At 41.8% G+C, this 18829-nt stretch overlaps 5 protein-coding genes across 5 annotated transcripts; 2 read left to right on the top strand and 3 right to left on the bottom strand.

Moving 5' to 3' along the window:
• Positions 1 to 3403: 3403 nt before the first annotated feature.
• Positions 3404 to 4318, top strand: EAF01_005728 (uncharacterized protein; the record flags this gene model as incomplete). Its single annotated transcript, XM_038913982.1, has 1 exon — positions 3404 to 4318. One exon carries the CDS (start codon positions 3404 to 3406, stop codon positions 4316 to 4318), a length of 915 nt encoding a protein of 304 aa, XP_038770431.1.
• Positions 4319 to 6415: 2097 nt separating this feature from the next.
• On the bottom strand, positions 6416 to 8944 carry EAF01_005727 (uncharacterized protein). The gene is made up of 4 exons (XM_038913981.1): positions 8421 to 8944; positions 8296 to 8366; positions 8102 to 8229; positions 6416 to 8049 (listed from the first exon to the last, which is right to left on the bottom strand). Exons 1-4 carry the CDS (start codon positions 8713 to 8715, stop codon positions 7212 to 7214), a joined length of 1332 nt encoding a protein of 443 aa, XP_038770430.1. The 5' UTR covers positions 8716 to 8944; the 3' UTR covers positions 6416 to 7211.
• On the top strand, positions 8945 to 11817 carry EAF01_005726 (uncharacterized protein; the record flags this gene model as incomplete). Its single annotated transcript, XM_038913980.1, has 2 exons — positions 8945 to 9402; positions 9451 to 11817. The coding sequence occupies exons 1-2, from the start codon at positions 9061 to 9063 to the stop codon at positions 11815 to 11817; spliced, it is 2709 nt and encodes a 902-aa protein (XP_038770429.1). The 5' UTR covers positions 8945 to 9060.
• Positions 11818 to 13714: 1897 nt separating this feature from the next.
• On the bottom strand, positions 13715 to 14740 carry EAF01_005725 (uncharacterized protein; the record flags this gene model as incomplete). Its single annotated transcript, XM_038913979.1, has 1 exon — positions 13715 to 14740. One exon carries the CDS (start codon positions 14738 to 14740, stop codon positions 13715 to 13717), a length of 1026 nt encoding a protein of 341 aa, XP_038770428.1.
• Positions 14741 to 17731: 2991 nt separating this feature from the next.
• EAF01_005724 (uncharacterized protein) lies at positions 17732 to 17938 on the bottom strand (the record flags this gene model as incomplete). Its single annotated transcript, XM_038913978.1, has 1 exon — positions 17732 to 17938. One exon carries the CDS (start codon positions 17936 to 17938, stop codon positions 17732 to 17734), a length of 207 nt encoding a protein of 68 aa, XP_038770427.1.
• Between the last annotated feature and the right edge of the window lie 891 nt (positions 17939 to 18829).

The following is an 18829-nucleotide window of genomic DNA, read 5'->3' as shown; positions in this document are numbered from 1 at the left end:
TCAAACATGAGCAAATGCAGTAGAAATTTCGATTTGTTGTAGATTTATTCCTTTCAAGCTTGTGTATTACTAAATCTGGCATTAAGATCTTCAATTCTGAAGCTTTGACCCAATCCTTTCAAATCTGAATCATAGATACTGTTCAATTCTAACTTGCTCCTCGATGTTCGCGGACACGCAGACCCCACAAGTGGCTTCCGCTGATGAATTCTGAATTCTGACCTCTTCCCGATCCGTAAATAGATATATATAGTCCTTCGAATCAAGGAATTCTATTGTAATCAGCCTACGATGCTAGAACCTGCTCAGATTATATACTGCATTCGGCGCATAGCGTTTGATCTAGACGCAGAAAGATAAAACTTCTATTATGACTTTTATGGGAAGTGTGAATGAGGCTAAAAGCGCGAAATTGACATGCGAGGTGAGAGCAAGAACACGTTACCAAATATTGAGAGCTACCTATGCACTTCTTATAAGTCACATGTGGACTTTTTACTGCCGCACCTAGCCGGCAATTGTCATTTCTTATTAGAGATCTTTTTACGAAAAAAGGCTGGTTACTTGACAAATTCAATTCAATCATTGTACTAACCAACCATAAGAAAGCTTGACTGTACCACCTGCTGCCTTTGATAAGGATGGAGGTTCCCGCAGTCAATTCACTATGTTGATGGCATGTTCTCATTTTATTCCCAGCCAGGCCCAACACTTTTACTGGTATCTTCAGCGCCCTCACAAACAGTGGAGACGCAATCAACTGTAAAAAAAAGATTATTCAAGCCTCTAATAGTGGCTCAGCCATTGAGTCATTCTCAAATATACGAAGAGATGCCTTATCGTAAGAGTAAGATTCAATCCAAGAAAGACTGACTTCTACATCTCAAGTCTGTCTAATAACAATGCATTGTGGGGTAAAATTCTTGATAAATTATAACGTAACTTGACTAGAAGTGGGTCATGTCATGATATAGGTCACAAAAATCATATTTTCCTATTTGACCTTGTCCTATATGCTACAGAGTGATCTATAACTATTATTAATCCAATTGAATTATCACTATCCTCTTCCTTTTCTATCTCCCTTTCTATCTAATCAATTTGACACTTAAATAATCTACTATATCGTTGTTTTGATAAGGGTGTTTGTTCAGCCTCCTCGATAATTTTCAATACTTCTTTAGTATTAAATACAAATTCACCTTTTAATTTTATTCTCTTTTCATTTTTTTGTTTCTTTTATGTTTTAAATAACTCTTTATATTCTTAAAGTTCCTTTCGAAGAATAGCATTTTCAGTATTTAAGCTTTCAATCTGATAAGTTATTCGCTTTGTATATCTTTGTATTAAAGAAGTAGGCAGATTATTAGCGAATAAAGCTGAATTGAATACCTTATTTACTTATTGTAGTTTAATATTATTCGGGGGAGAGCTATTAAATAAAAAAAGATGTAGATCTTCTAGATTTGCTAGTGTATTTGGAATAAAAGGTGGTGGTAAAAGCAGAGTTGGAAGATTATTTAGAACTTGATAAGGACTAAATGAATTCAAACCTGCTCCTTTTTATCCGCTTTTGATATTTTGATAAGTAAGACCTTTTTCTCTTATCTTTTGAAAAAGCTGTACCCAATTAGATCATTGTATTCGTTATATTCCTACTCAAGAGTATTGATCAACTTCTTGAGTATGATATCGCTTTATCGATCTATACACTTCAATATCCAATAACTAAAGTAGATACAAGCAATAAGGTAGTAGAATAAGAAAATCAATCTTCTTCTCAATACAGAAAGTAATCAAACTTTCTGTAATATAACTAGAATGACTATTCATAATTAATAATCGAGGCTGATCTTCTAATATTTTTTGAAATTTTGGTTTAAAAACCTTATATATTTATTTAAAGTTATAACTATTAGAAGTCCATTTACTATTGTTTGTTAAGAAATATCAGTTTGGAGGAGTGTTAGTTGGAATTTATGTAGTGTTGGTATTCTGAGCCTTGAAAATGATTATAAAAGACAAAAAGTCTTTATTTGTATTTATACATTTCAATATAATTATTTATTTTTGTTTTTTTGTTGTAACCTTTTAATTCGATTTAAGAGTAGAATCCATAATTATACATGTTGATTCTGTTTTTCCAACTATATATCCTATTTCATCCATATTATATATATTTTTGAATTCATAATGTCGTTCTTCGATTTATACTTGAAATGTTGAAAATCATGTTGAAATTGTTTCAAATGTGGTTTCTTTATATCTTGTAGATTTCAATTTATAAGAATAGGTTTTTTTAAGTTTGAGATATCGATTTAAAAACTTATAGATTTATTGTTGATCTATATGATTTGATTAAAAGGATGGAGGGGTAGATGGTGACGCGAAAATGATGTGTTGATTTAAAAAAATTTGGGTTATTTCTTTCAACAATTTAGGAGTTGTAGGGTATTTAGTAGTTGTTAATCGTGAGATCTATTGTATTAGAGTCTTCTTTTCCATGTTAAAAAGTTTTTGAAAGGATTTGTGAGATTGAAAGCGTGATTATTGTCCAGCCATTCAATTTATCAAGGTTGACTTCGAAATCTTAAAATAAATAATAGTACTTCGAATTAAAGTAAATTATTTATTTTTTAGACTTTCTATAGTCTTTTGAATATTATCTTCTGATTCACTACGATTTAATGATTTTCGATCCATTGTGTATTGAATAAACATATAAAATAAAGAAATGAGGGAGTGATTTTGACCTATATCATGACATGACCCACTTCTAGTCAAGTTACGTTATGTTTAACTATCTATGTTTTTACAAAACAAAGAATATGGATTGGTTCCAAGAAGTTAATCAAAATACTCAGGGGCTCGAAGCGAGTTTGAAAATCAAGCAAAAAAAGTCATGATTGTTGTTATGGCCCCCCGAATTACGCGAAGGGGCAACAGCAACAGCTCAACTATCAAAATTTAACCCTAAAATGAACTATTAAAGCCAATAACAAGATTTTCCTCGACAATTTCAATCATAACAAAGAGGTTATAATCTTGACACAATAGAGCTAAGGCAAGGCAGCGTTAAAGCAGCCTGATTTAGGGCGGCTAGGAAAAGACCCATATCAAAAATAACCCGATTGAGAGCTAAGAAGTGAATTTCAATTGTGTAGGTACTCAGTTTGTAGTTTGAAGAGTTTTCCATGGAGTAAAGGCAATTTTTCGCCAACTTTTCTCAATCGACCTTGAAGATACACGCGCAATTGACAGATAATTCTCAAAATCAATCCATTTTGCACGCAGAACTACCATACCACACCACGATCACTTCTTCTTTAAACAGTAATACTTCTCTCATAACCCTCATATCAACTCCACAAATTACAGGCGGTCTATCACACAGTTATTAGCAATGAGTATCCAATGGTCTACAACCTCTTCTGGGTCGTGGGACGAGAAGTACCCTCAGCTGAAACCTGGCAACCGCGGCCTGCCATCAACCAGTCTCACTGAACCGATTGTCTACCCTGAGAATCCTGGTGATACTTATATCATGAAGCCAGTATCGCATAGCTGGGCTGATGTCTCTGAAATGATCTTGCACTGTGTACATAGCAGCTCACAAGACATCGAATCTCACCCTATTCACAACCAATTGTACCAATCCATCGGGTTCGACCAAGACCTCAGCACTGTCCTTGTAAAGTTTATGGAGATCTACAACGTTTTGTTCTTCGGGGGAATGGTCAAAAGCTCCGTCGTGGAGAATTCCGCCGATGACGAATATGAGATTATCTTCAACCTTGAGTTGGTCTCCAATGGCACTCGAGCCGAGAAGGTTGAATTATATAATGACTTGGGTCTCACTACCGGCTCTTTGGACGGCAGATCCAACTCTGTAACCATATACATCAGGGACGGACGCATTTTACACCCCAATTGGGACTTCTGCCAAGTTATAAGTGAAATGTTGGGGACCCTTGCCCATGAGATGATACGTGCCATGCAATTCATGTATACAAAATGTCCAGGCTGCGGACTTGGAATTGAGTACGCTATGCATGGTACCAATTTTCAGAAAGTTGCGCAAGCCATTGAGCAAGCAACTCGTGATCCTTCGGGAGGGAAAGGGTGGATCTACCCGAAAATCGAACTTGGCAGAGAATGGGGGGTATATTACGACATCAAAGAATTTGAATATAAGGAACCAACTGATATGGAGATTCGAAATATGAGGTTCGATGTGGAGTATCTTAGGAAAATCCTCCGATTGCCTTACAATCCAAGAAGGGTGGGATCGATCGATCAGCCGAGCGATTTCAATTAGACAACCCTCATCATCCCACTTCCTCACATTGGTAGTTTCCCGTTTCGATCCTCGCAATCGCCTGGCCGTCACAGGTCATTTCAAATGGTTCCATCACTCGCCTCTCTTTGGTTTCCGTCATACCGCAACCTCGTCCCTGGGTAACTAAGAGAGCTGCTGACGATTCTTCGTGCGTAGTCGATCCTTCAGACGTCTGTTTTCAAGGCATACTAAGCGCAAGGTCGTCTCAATCTTGTTGGACCAATACGATTCTTTCATCTCTTCTCGCCTTCCCCCTTCTCCTTTTCCTCTCTTAATCGACAATCCTTACCGATCTTCTGCTCCCGAGAAGGCTAGAAGACGGTCCAAGGTCTAACTGAGAAAGCTGCGGATGTTTCTTCGTGCGAAGTTGGTCCTTGCGAGCTACCTATGATTTATTAGGGCTCTTTCCGAAAGATTAGGTTCTCTTCGCAAGGCACACAACGCGCAAGATCGCCCAGTTTTCTCTAGACAAGGCAATCATATTTCTTAGTCGACAAACCACGCCGTTCTTCCGCTCGCGAGAAGACCCGAAGACGGTCCAAGGTCATTCGACAATTCCTACTGTACTATCGTACTCCCGAGAAGGCCCAATATACAGTCGCTGGAACTATTTACTATCATCTCCTCTCTGTAGCTCTGGCAGGACTTCAGGGCAGCTTGTGGCGCTTTTGCGTTTCAGCATTCATACGATCGTCTTTACGGGAGACTAGACGACTCTTTACGCTTTCATTACGTTATCGCAAGGATTCAAAAGGTGCTGGTTTTGGTTCTACCACATGTGCCAGCCTTCCATTCTCCTTCTATCGGCATCAATTGTTTCTCCTCTCTGGCGCCTATTAGACACGAATAAGATACTATCTTTGCTTTACCGTCGAACCCTTATCGACATTAGAGATACCAGGCGATTTCTATCACATTTCCCGTCTTACTCCTTCCATCAGAGCGATATTGCGCTCAAAGCTACCAGACGAATTCAACATGCTTTCTCCATCTTTAGCAGCACCGAAGCCCTTTCGCTTTGGATTTAAGAGACAGTTTCTGACCAATTTCGGATTAAATCATGCCGTTGAAACACCTCTGCTTTCGAAGATATCCAACGAATCGATGTTGTCATCATCTTCGTTTTGGCAAGGAACTATTCTCGCTTTGGGGCACCAGACGCATTTCACCTTATTCTTGCTGTCACACTAGTCTTGGAACAAGTTCCACCTCAAGACTGATCAACTTGGTCGAGTTGGGTCCAGTTTTCTTGAAAGCATCTAGTAGCTCATGCTATAAAGGTACCAGACGGTTGCTACCCTCTTCTCACTTTGGTCCAATTCTATGAAGGGGCTCATCTTGGATTTTCTAGGCTATTCTGATATTTTCTCTTCTGCTCTCTTGCTTCGACTTATTCTCGTTTTGAAAGCGCCAGATGGATTCTGCTCTGCTCTTGCTTTGAACAGTCTCACGAAAGATCATGTCTTTGAAGCTATCATGTTGCTCGACTACAACACTTCCTTCTCCGGCATTGGAAACTGCTCGTCTTGAATACACCAGAAGGACTTCGCCTTTTTCTCGTTTTCTTCCGGTCCTAAGAAGGATATCATCCTCGAATTGAGCAAACCAGTCGAATAGATTCTCTCCTCCCTTCTAGCATCTAGTATAAATCATCCCTCAGGCTCATCAGCTGAGCCTTAGGCCATTCCCGTTGCCATAGTTATCGAAAAGCCTCTCGCCTCTTGCGATCTGGCTCAGAGCTCTCACCTCCTCGTCGCCATTCGAGCGGTCTCGACGATTTCGTCTCTGGATCCTACTATACGACAAGCAGTTTCCAATTCTCAATCTAGATATTAAGCATATACTCTCTCTACCGCCTACCAAACGCGAATCGAGTCAATTTTCTTGTTGCCAACAACCGTACGATTTCATCTCTTAGGAGCACAGGACGATCAACCGTTACTCGAAATCGTTACAGCAATGTAAGATACTCTGTTTTCAGTACTGCATTGGGCAAAGCAAATTCATCTTCAAGATTCAGCAATCGAGCTTATGCTGTCTTTGAGAAACCAGATAGATCGACAATTTCTGTCTCTTATACTTGACAATCGCAATCGTTTTCTTTTTAACGCCCGTTGTGCGCTGGTTGATCTACTCTTCTTATGCTAAGAAATAACAAGTAGCCTCTTTGGCAGCACCAGACGACTCAAATGTTCCAGACGGAGGGACTATTTTACAGTTTACTTACAACAGTGGAAGAAACGTCATCTTTAGTGCCTACCTACTGAACGAAGGTTACGTGTCCAATCTCGTCATCAACAAATGAACTTTTCTCCTACATCCCTCGAAACGAATACGCTTTAGCCATTGCTTCACCCTATTCTCGGTACATGAAGGATTCATTTTTCTGGTGCTTGTCAGATATTGATCGAGCAACAATCCTCGATTTCAGCAAAAGAGAATCTTTCACTCCTCACTAGAACAGATGGGACATTACTGTTCTTCCTTAGCCTTGCGTACCGATATTTCTTGTTTCTAGAAAGTATCGGACAAGGACTGATACACTCATCTCGCTCTCGGCAATGTGTTGGTTTGTCTCTGGACTACACCGGATATTTGGACTTTCTCCTCCCTGCCTTCTAATATTGCACATTTGCCGACCTTGTGCCCTTTCGATATTTGTCAGATAATTCAAGCTTCTCGAATGCTATAAAAATCAACTTTTTCCCCATCTTCCCAAAGCTTCGAAGGTATTCTAACCCAGCCACCTATCTTCCGCGGGTCAGATAGTTACCTCCAACTCCCGAAGCAGGATATGATACACTCCATGCCATCGGATTTCAGGGTTTTTTGCTTGAATTGTTATTCTATTATGCATCTAGATAATTATATTTCAATCCAGAGGGCTTAGATTCTTGGGGTAAGGGTCAATGTGGCGCGCCCTGTTGATCTTTAGCACCTTTGGTAGGACCAGGTGCTTCGCTGCATACTCGGTGCCCTTACCTTCGCGCAAAACCAATTTACCATCCTCCGACACATCTGTCAATGCTACAGCCATGAACAAATCCTTGTCATCGTCTGGATGTTTGGTAAAAGCTGATACTTTATGCATGACATCAATGGCTGAACCCACCACCTGACCTTCTACGAGAATATGTTTAACTCGAAGCCCTACACCTTCAACCGTGGGAATAATGATAGATCCTGGATGAGTAGGATCCTCGTACACCCGAGTACAGAAGTACTCCCACTTTGGTAATGTCAAAAGCACCTGTTCTGGAATCACGCCAGATTGCTTTGGCATTGGGACAACCTCAAAATCTTCAAACATTGTCCTCTTTTTGTTCTTTCCAGACCACCAAGTACGCGTATAGCACCAAAGTCGTCCCAGCGCTCGGAACTTTCGTTCAACATTGATAGATAATCCCTCCTCAAAATCAATGAATCTATCAATTGGTTTGATCTTGTGTGCGAGTTTGAGTCCTTGGTCTGGTTCTGGGTTTATGAAGACTCGATCTCTGATACCCTTTGCAAGCAAGCTCGCCGCCTTAGGTGTGACCAAGTCTAGAAGACCTTGATACTTTATTGTTTGAGATTGTGGAATGGGAAAACCTTCTTGACAGAGAATGGCGCCATGATCAAATTTGTGTGGATCTAAGGTTTGAAGCGAGACACCAGTAATTGTGTCTCCATTCATGATAGTATGGTGGAGTGGAGCAGATCCTCGATATCTATATATCATGGTTAGCCTAGGTATATATAAGTGGCGTTGGAAGAATTTACTGTGGCAGAAGTGAAGGATGAACATTAATTCCGCCGTATTCAGCACTGTTGAGAATGCGTGGTGGAACGAAGAGGCCAAATGAAACTGCTACGACAAGATTGATTGGTTCTCCATTTGGTTTTGGTAGCTATGAATTTGATCATCAGTCGAGGTTTTTAAAGAATGAAGTGCAGATCCGAAAGTCAAAACTTACATCCCAGCCGGTGAATGTATCTCTCTCGTGTATGCGGAGGTTCAATTCTTTGGCCAATTTCTTCAGCGGCACTGACAATCATCAGCATGTATAACGAAGAGCCGAAGACAAAATACGAAGCTTACCTTCACGAGTCTCTTTCATACCTCTTCCAGTTTTTTTACCTGGTCGGACGAGAACATCTATAGAAGCAATTCCTTTTGGATCTGACCTTTTCTCTGCTTCCAATGACCGAAGAGATTCACAACTAAACTCATCAGAACCACAAAACAGAATTCTCAAAGGTGCTGAAAGTTTTGAGGGTTTTGAGATACTGTTGATTGTGAAGAGTCGAGAATGGAATCCATGGATTGAAAATGGCTTCGATGGGTGTGCAATCCGTCCTAGTACAGCTAGAGATGTTCTGGCTTTGAGCTTCATGATTGTGGAAAATTGCAGTCAGAACGAGTTCAATTTACGCTATACATGGATGATTGTCAATGTTAAACCGACGACTTCTTACAATTACGATTCTCGAGCTGCTTCCACTGTCTTGATATTTTCGCATCACGTGCAGACAACTCTAGATATCTTATGTAAGCCGGCCTCATGTTCTGTGCCATGCATTTGGCCCACGAATTACATCACCTAAAACGTTAACCTTCCCCATAGCCGGACATTTGCTTCCACACCAATTTAAGAACTGACCGGCGCGATTCAATCAATAAATGATCTACATTATATTTATATCCTCGTGTTTCTCTCGTTGAGTACCTCAATCATGCAATGTCTGAGCAAAGCCGAAAGGTAGTACCCGCGCAATTAGGCTTCCTAGCCATCTACAATCCTTCCTTAGGGTCTACCGATGATACACTCGACAATCAGATTGTTTATTATTACCCCTCGATCAAGCAAAATGAACACAAGAGAAGTGTCGTTACCAATACGAAAGAGGCGCGCGCTTTTGCGAAGGAGCAAAAGAATGAACAATTGAGACAGATTGGGCTTGCTCAGGGAATGGTAGAATTTGGGAGGAGTTTCTCTGAGGGTAAATCAGTGAATACTATAGAGACTGAGAAATCTCGCATTATTCTTCATGAATTAGAATCTGGCTGGTGGATATTGGCCGTGAGTAACTTTAATCCTTGAGTTTCTTCATCGTGCTAACATGTATAGTCGATCAACCTCACGATATTGCCGGGCACAGCAAGAACACCAGTTACCAAAGGAAAGCCTGCCGAGGAACAAGTGACCGTCGAATATTCCTCTCGAGAAGTTAAACCTGCGATACTACTCCTCGCAGACGTTCTAAGAGCACACTCGACTTTTCTCCTTCATCATGCTGCTTCGATGAGCGCTCTCTTTGTTCGAACGAAACGCTCCAAATTTGTGAGCATTCTAGGTAGATATTGGGATACATATCTCTCGACATGGAATGTACTTATGCATGGAAACCCTGCCAACAATCTGTATGGGGGAATAAAACTTGCTGCATGCGGTGAACTTGGGGTAGGAGTCGGAGAGGAAGAAAGGGGCAGTGGTGAGAGAGAAGTCCTTGAAGGATTCGTTGGACAAATGGATGGGCTTGTGGATGTGATAGTCTCAAGATTTGGAGACGCGCGATCTAATTCGAAAGAGGATACCAGTAAAGGCTTTACCGATCGTCCTAAGCAACCTGCTCCTTGGTTGGGTTCTGGAAATGAACCCGCGGCAGAAGATGGTGCGATTTTCCTCGGTACTGGAGCTTTGTCAAGGAATTCAATTAGAGATGTTTCGCATTGGGTTGAGGATCTCTATAGATGGGGTCCATATGCCTATGGAGTTCTTGACAACCCTTCTTCTACCCGTCGCGCAAAAAGACAGCCTAAGCCCAGGCCAAGACTCGACTCAAAACTTGGAGACACAAAGAACACTGCCCGACCAACATCTAGTCTCAGTAAAGAGATACCAATTCATGATGGACCTAGCGATGGACCTGCGCCTAGTCGATCTTCAAGTATGAGTACGATCGAGCCTAGACCAGTAGTGGAACCAGACGATCAAATTGATCAATCCGAACTCAAATCAGTACCGCCATACCCGAAGCTTCGTAGGAATCATGCCTGTCATACAAGTACCGAAGGCATTGAAAGCACAGATGGTGAATCGAAGGGTAACAAGCTTGCTCAATACTTGAAATTCGGTTATGGAACTCATTGGTCTTTAGGGGGATCTGCAGCAAAAGAAGAAGACCATAGCAGACCTTCGAGTAAAACATCTACCCTTGTTTCTTCGATTGATGGTATTGCGAATACAACTGGAACATCAACATCCATACAGGAGTCCGATGATTCTAAAGGGCACTATTTAGTAGGTCTAATGGGTGATATGGAGAGTGAAACGACTTTGCTTGTGGATTCTAACGATGAGGACGAAGATCTTGAGGGTCAAACCCATCGACTTGTACTCCGTACTTTAACAGTAGAATTGGAACGCGAAGAAGATGCTCGCCAGGAAGCAGATATCAGTATTGATTATTCCAATTTTGGCACATCATTCAAAAACGCCAGCGGTTCGGAAGGTACAGGCCATTCTAATACTTCATTTGAGAGTCAGGATCGAAACAAAGCTAAAAAGCTAAGAGTCGTGGCTTATGCAAGCAAACCATTCATTTTCATTTTCCTTTTCGAATTACGAGCAGATACCCTAGCTTTGAAGGGCTTATACAGTTCTCTTCATAAACAGCTCCAGTCTCTCATCAAACCTCTTCTCAAATCCACATCTTTCCGAGCTCCCAAACCAGAAGTTCCCATTTCTCCTCTTGCAAATACGAAGAATCCAACAGCTCCCATATATGATCTTCTCTGGGATCCCAAAAATTTAACTCTTGACTCAAATATTCCTAATATACCCGATCCTCAACAAGTTCAAACACAAGAACAAGCGGATAGTCTCCCTTGGTCTCGAATTGAAGCGCTCAATACACATCTACAAATTATGCATACATATATTTCTACGACTACTGATAAGAATACATTGGAACGTACGGCTAAAACATCAAGAGGTTATTGGATTCTTTGGACTCGCATTCCCGCACCTCCCCCTGCACCCCCCGAGTCAATCACAAATCCGACTTCGAAAGTGAAAATTCCGCCACTGATACCCGAGAACTCAGCGGAAAGTCAAACGAGTAAAACTTTTATGGTGGAATTGAGTGATAAGGGAAGAAAGAATAAAGGTTTGGATGCGAGCATCAAAGCGAACAGTAACGCGCAAACACAGAGTACAGTGATTAGTGGGCCTGCACATCCGTTTTTGGATGAGGGTGATGCTGAGGGAGAGGCAGAGGAGAGAAATATGGATAAAGAGATTTTTCTCATTAGGAGGGCGAGTGATTATGTGGGAGCGGGACAAGGGAGAGGTTACGGATATGGGTATGCGGGGTGGGGAATGGGTGGTCAAGGAACAGGGACAGGAGGTACGGCGGATGCGGGATGGGGAGCTGCGGGATTAGGGTTAGATACGAAGAGGTATATCGAGGGACTGTTAAGTTTGAATCGGTAGTAATAGGATGTTGGATTGATGGTTTCGTCTTGGGTTTCATGGGATAGGAGGATGGTGTTGGGGATGCTAATGATAATGGAAATCGAGTGGATCGGTGGGATACAGAGGATTATGTGCATGTTTAGTTTTCAGTTAATTATACCCGTTTTGTTTTGGTGTCAGAGAATCTTGATTTGTGTAGTGACATTTGCGATCATAACTGTAGCTGTGGATATGGTATAAGTGCATTCGCTGGTTTATATGATATCCTGCTATCTCCCTGGCTGGATCCGTTGAGTGATTAGTTATGTGTATGTTTTTCTTCGATTTGGCTAACTTTTAAGATATAGATAAAGAAGTCCTATAATTCTTGAGGGAAGAAAAGAGATCTACTTCGTGAGAGTCAGAGGAATGAGGATCGAGGAATTTGAGATTGAGCAAGAGTAAAGAATTGAAGTGAACATCAAAAATCCAATACTCGAAAAGATTTGAAGCAGATATTCAATATGGAAGCGAGTATATTGGAGCATGTTAGAGTATACACCTATCTTCCTTTCCACCTTGTCGTCCTGAGGACACCGTGCCAAGGGAAAGTGAGGTTAGGTGAAGTGAAGTGAAATCATATCAGACACCAAGACCCTTTGAATTTCAATCCTTTCCTTCCTCTCCTCTTTCTCTAAATCCACGTACTCACTCACATACTCTCCTCCTCTCTCCTCTCCTCTCCTCTCCTCACACAGAAATCTCATCTCCTTCTCTCCTCTCTCCTCCCTCAAAAATCTTTCTTTAAATCCGATTCCGGTTCCGGATTTGAATCCCTATACCTATACCTATACCTATACCTATACCTATACCACCATCAAAAACCAATACACAAATACAAGATCCATATCCATATCCATATCCATATCCATATCCAAGATCAGCATCAACATCACCATCACACCATTTCCCACATTATCTCCCATACTCACTCTCTCCCGCCCTTCCAAGACAGTCAACCTCTCGGCCGCGCCAGCTAGCCCGAAAACGAAAGCCGCAAAGGAAGAAAGGAAAGAAGGTATGACGAAAAGCACAGAACGCACAGGACGCCCTGTGCGGAAAAGTCATAAACAATACCTGCCTGCCTATCCCTACCATCCATCCATCCAAGAACACCTACCCTCATCCGCATAATCGAAATTGCGCTCAGCAGTCCGTCAGTTAGTCAATCACCAAATCACAAGTAACTCACAGTCCAACAAAGCGATAAGTGTATGAAAATTCATAGCAAATTCGTGTTAAATCAAAACACCAAGTCTACCGTAAAGTAATGTATGTACAAGAAGCTATTTCCTTTCCGACAGGGGTTTCATTTTGTTTTGTCTCTGAATATATCTCCATTTTCATGTTGCTTTTTTCAAATTTTGCTTTTCCATACGAAACATCCACCCGCCTTCCTTTGACTTAAGCTTTTATCTCTTCCATTGCACAACATAGTTATGGTATCGCGAAATGCATGTGCTCCTTTTTCCTCCCGAAGACCGTATGAACGTAAAGTCCCATGGCGGGGGGGGAACGCCAAGCCAAACAAGTAATGCGATGATTTGACCATGTTCATAACCATTCTATGCACAGATATTTGCCCTCAAACGCTCGTAAAATTCTCCAAAAATCAGAGTATGAACCAAACCAACAACCACGAATAAAAAGCACCCCAATGATGTGATATCCCAAAGAAATTCGTCGACCATCTTTTTCAAAAAGAAGTCATGATGCAAAAGCCATAGATGAGAGAGAGATCTACTCTTTCTAGTGTATCAAATTGGCGATAGTTATATCCAGGAGAATGAGAATTGAGTTCTTGACTTAATTTTGAGTATTCGAAGAAATCAGAATATCAAAGTTGTGAAAGTCGAGAAAATAGGGATTGGATGATTTATTCGTTGAAGTACCAAGTGGCTTTAGTACGGCCGACAGCTTCTTCGGCAAGTTGATCAAATGCGAAGTTGGTGAGATCAATGGAGTTACCCTCACATCCCATGCACTTATCGATGACAGTTGCTTGAGTGGTCTTACCAGTGGAGGTACAATTGATGGTGATTGTCTTTCCACAGTATGGGTTGCTGTTGGAAAGGGAGCCCATGAGGCCAACTGGAAGAGCAACACCTGCGAAGCTGGATCCATCAGTAGTGATTCCACAAGCTCCGAGACCGGCTTCGTAGAAAGTGATATCTCCAGAACAAGGAGAGCCGGGGGGGCAGACTCCAGAGCTAGATCCAGAAGAGCCTGATGCAGCAGTGGTTGATGCTGGGGCAGCCGCGCTGGTTGAGGGCGCAACATAGACTGGAGCAACAATGCTTGAGACTGGGGCAACAACGCTCGAGACTGAGGAAACGACTGGGGCAACAACGCTCGAGACTGAGGAGACAACTGGTGCGATGCTAGTTGAGGATGGGACGACAACTGGCGCGATACTAGAGGTAGTTGGGACCACGATTGGTGCGGCGCTGGAGGTGGTTGGAACTGGTGCGATGGAGGTAGAAGAAGTGGTTGGGACTACAACCTCGGAAGTAGTGGATGGAGCAGCGACGGAAACGACGGAGGAAGAAGAGGGCGCGACATATGAGGAACTTGGTTGTTGGTTGAGAACAGCTCCTTCAGAGCTGCTGGCTGCGGCAGTAGACTTTGGAATATAAGTAGAAGAAGCGGCAGATGACTTTGGCTTGGTTGCCAAAGTTGTAGGAGTAACAGATGGAGCGGCGCTGCTGGTTGCGGCAGCTATTTCGCCCGAAGAAACCCAGACGGTGGTAGTATAATCAATAGTCTCGGTGACCATTTCGAGTTCTGTAACCCATTCAACATCTCGCTTTTCGTGTCTGGCAGCATGTTGATGACGGGCGTGGGGTTGAGCTACAACGGTAGCGGCCAAGAGACCAGAAAGGATAGCAGTGGTGTACTTCATTTTGACGGTGATTTGTTTGTTTTATTGTTCGTGAGAGATTGTTTATTGGGTATGGGTATCTTTGGATTGAATCTTGGAAACCAAAAGTCAAGTTTGAAATTCAACTGAAGCCTCGAGGGAGTGTGATGTGAAAATGACTTGCAATTTCAATGATTTGATATCGATCGTTCAAAGGAAGGAGTGAGAAAGCTGATATTTCTCGATGGTGAGTAGGGCTGAAGGAAAGAATGTGGAAGTGAGAAGATGTTTTGATTGACCGTGATGTGGTTGTGGAGGGATATGGATTCTTTAAGAAGGCTTCAAGCTGACTTGCAGTGAGTGGGTAGAGTTGAACAGGCTGGCTGTTGTTTTTAGAAAGGGAAGAAGGAGTGTAATGTAGTATTCTGAAGGATTGACAGATACTGATCAAATTTGAGATTTTGAGATTTTGAGATGTTTGAAAAGGAATGAGAAGAAGTGGGTGAGTGAGTGAATGAGTGAGTGAGTGTTATGTAATGTATTATGTATTTATTATGTATGAAAGAGAGAGTGAGTGAGAGAGAAGGAGATGTGCTGATGAATAATAATAATAATAATAATAATAACTTATTCAGAGTTGTGTAAATTATGCTAAGGACCGACTTACCACAATAGGTTAGTGAACGTGATAGTGATTCAGAGGAAAACACGAGGGAAGGAAGGGAAAAGAGTGGATCGACAAGGATATATCTAAGCCGTGATTGACCAATTAATAAGTGGATCTTGGAACTTGGGGCAGGTGTGGTCGGGGATGTGTGGGAAACAGAGAGACTGAGAGCTTTAACATCAGCTAGATACGATATGGACCATGTGGTGAAATTGGATTGTATGAGTATCATCATTTTGTTTCTCTAGGTAATGTAATAATATTCTCAAGGATCATGAAATGAACCAATTAAATGTCAAAGTTTTATTCAAATTCTTTACCTTTTTTTTCTTTCTTTTTTTTCTCCTCTCTCTCAAATATGGATCTAGGATTACTAAATACTTATTAGGCCGCAGTTTAACTCATTCCAGTTCAATCGCTTCCACTGAAGTCTGATTTGACAGACTCACAGACTCACAGACTGGACACTGGACACTGGACACTGGCTCGACACTGGTTCATACCTTTGGTTTCCATGAGCGGCACTACACACTACTCTGTATTGGCATGAAGGACATGGCCCTTGACTAGCGACATGACAACCCTTAGGAATGTCCCTCGATGGAGGGAGGCTCAGCATAGGTATTCCTCACATACCACGATATAACATGACAATTTCTTTTTTCTTTCATGTTTTACATTAGTCGCTCAATATCAACACCAGAAAATCCCCGAGATACTGATTCCCATGATGATTTTCATTTCTTCTCCATTTTCACTCATTGGACCCAACTTTTTCCCAAGGCTCAGTCAGTCAATCAGTCGGCACTCCGTAGATGCTACTACTCGTCCAGGCAAAATACAAGAGTCAGCCAGGTACAACTTTTTATTGATTAGGCAATTGCCCCTGAAAAATCCCCTCTTCTGTACAGAGGGAGCGGTCCGTTGGTGATACAACCGTCCAAGATGTACTCCAATAGGATAACAACATGACCCAGATATTTGGTCGTAAAAAGGCTTAGCCAGGCACGAAATATCCCGTTTCATCAATCCCATCCAATTATATATCGTTATCCGCCTCGACCTGGAATCCTGACTACTTTCGTGAGAAGCATATGTGTGTGTATGATGTTCTAGGTGTGATCTCCCCTGCATGATGAAAAGGTAAAATAGCATCGCATGGCCAGTTCAAGCTAAAACGCCAGCCAACTGCACGCAACGCGTTTCCATGAGCTGAGTTGTCACGACTCAATCAATCAATCATCAATCAATCAATCAATCAAATCTTTTTATGCAGACGTACAGTTTACGAAAAGAAGAATCCACGCATGCAAACTTATTATGCATAGTTACATAGGTACCTAGCATCTAGCCTACCTAAGATAATCAATCCTTCCATCAGACTTTTCATACCTGCATCTGCATCCATCTGCATCCATCTGCATCCCCGATAGAGTGGAAGTGTATCAAGGAACGAATCGAGAACTTTTTCATTAGTGCTCCGTATCAATCGTAAAGTGGTTGGTAACGTCAATGAGTGGTGTGGTGATGTGATGCCCATATGCGAATTTATCCAAATCATTCAATTCATCTCATTCACTCGATTCATCCAATACATAACGCCATGTTTTCCGTTCAAACTTCAAACAACTCCCGAATCTCCCGAGAGAGGTCTTACAGTATGTGAAGATGACTTTCCTCAAAAGTTCAAAGCCCTATCAAAGTGTTGTGAAGCCACCAACTACCCTTCCCCCCATTCCACACATGTCCGTGTTATCAACATTTTGATTATCGATAAAAACCGCATCAGGGGTTCAAAATTCGCGGGAGATGACTTGTTTCTCTTCAATTTGTTTCTCGGGTTATCGTCATGATTGACAATTTGATTCATATTGAAGCCATCGTCATCTTTCAGTCAGTCAATCAATGTGCCGGCAGTATTCTCACTCCTCGTATCATCCACGAGAATAACAATAATCTCAGATCGGGTACCTTGCATAATCATCAAAGTAGATTGGGATGAACACAGCCATAACTTTATTTCTGGATGGTAAAACCTTACTTTGATTGCGAATGGACCTCTGCGTAGGATTATCTTCCTTCAAAGCCTTCAATGGATGAACATTGTATTTCGAGTCTAAGATAAGGGGTTTGAAACAGTTCTCTCTCGTGAGTCGTCAAGGCTCAATTGCAAGCTCCGTTTCTTTCTCATCTGATCTGGTCTGATTTCCCAAATACGACGCGGAGAAACATCAATGGAAATTGACGGCTTGTGTGTTTCTTGTCCTGCTCTGCCATGGCCCACGAAAGCCATACTTTTTACGATGCCCAGAACTGAGAACATGTGAATATCCGAAGAGCTACCTGCGTATACGGAGTCCGTCAGATCAATCAATCCATGTCCCCCATTCTCCTCTCTCAATCGACTGGTCCACGACTGCCCCGGAATATGCAACCAGACTGTCCGGCTGTATATCAAAACTACTCTGCCGTCTTGGAGCAAGACGGTAAGTAACACCGCTCGTGCTGCTCCTGACACCGATTGGTTTCATCGGTGGTCGAATGGTCAAGACCGCGCGGAAAAGAAACTTCATGGCAAACACCAACTAGTAATATCACGTGGAAACATGAGACGAGACTCACATATCGATCACAACAGCATTCTCAAGCATAAGCAAACTCCATTTACAAACTTTCATCCATGGTAAACTCATTAATCACAATCACAACATTATTCGCAACCGTGCCTTAAGCCTTACTCATCCAACAATCCAATCCCATCTCAAAATATCTCCATGCAAATCATGTGATACATACATTGGCAAAGCTCGCACAGGCCCGGATATTATCCGATCCGTTGCTAATGTTAGGTACGAGAAAATCTTCTCAGACTTTCATCTCATCAGTGCACTGAGTGCAGAACCAAAAAAGATCCTCTCCATCCATCCTATCATCCTTGAAAGCTTAACTCCGCCACCTCTCTTTCCCGCGCATTCTTCCACTTTGGATTTCAAGCTTTTGGTGATATCGAAACCTTTTTCTGTCCTTACGAGCAATTTCCCAAAATATCTACTGTACCGTGAGTACTCAGTATCATTACGAGATTCATGGCTTGGACTAGAGTAGAAGTCTAGTAGGCGTCTATTACCTAGGTAGTCTTAGGATCTTAGGAATGGAATGGAATATACGTAATGTATAAGTTACTGGAAGTTAGATGCACAAGATGCATATTTGAGGTTACCTAGCACAAATGTGGAAGATGCTCGGATTTCTTGGGTGAAAATTGGAATTGTTTGGATTCTCTACGGAGTATGTGAACGCGGAAGTTTCCGAACTTTCCAAGAATTTTCTTGCTTGCATAGTACAGCATGATGGAATGGAGTCTAGAGGAAAGTACCTTGGACCCGACAATCTCGCTCACCATTCGGATTCAAGCTTTGTTTCCGCATACATACAAGTTGTCCACGTAGTGCGTAGCGTCTGGT

The sequence above is a fragment of the Botrytis porri genome (genome assembly GCF_014898465.1).
Source record: "Botrytis porri strain MUCL 3234 chromosome Unknown BPOR_007, whole genome shotgun sequence".
NCBI classification, from domain to species: Eukaryota; Fungi; Ascomycota; class Leotiomycetes; order Helotiales; family Sclerotiniaceae; genus Botrytis; species Botrytis porri.
Note: the sequence above shows the minus strand (reverse complement) of the source record. Positions and strands in the feature narration are given on the sequence as shown.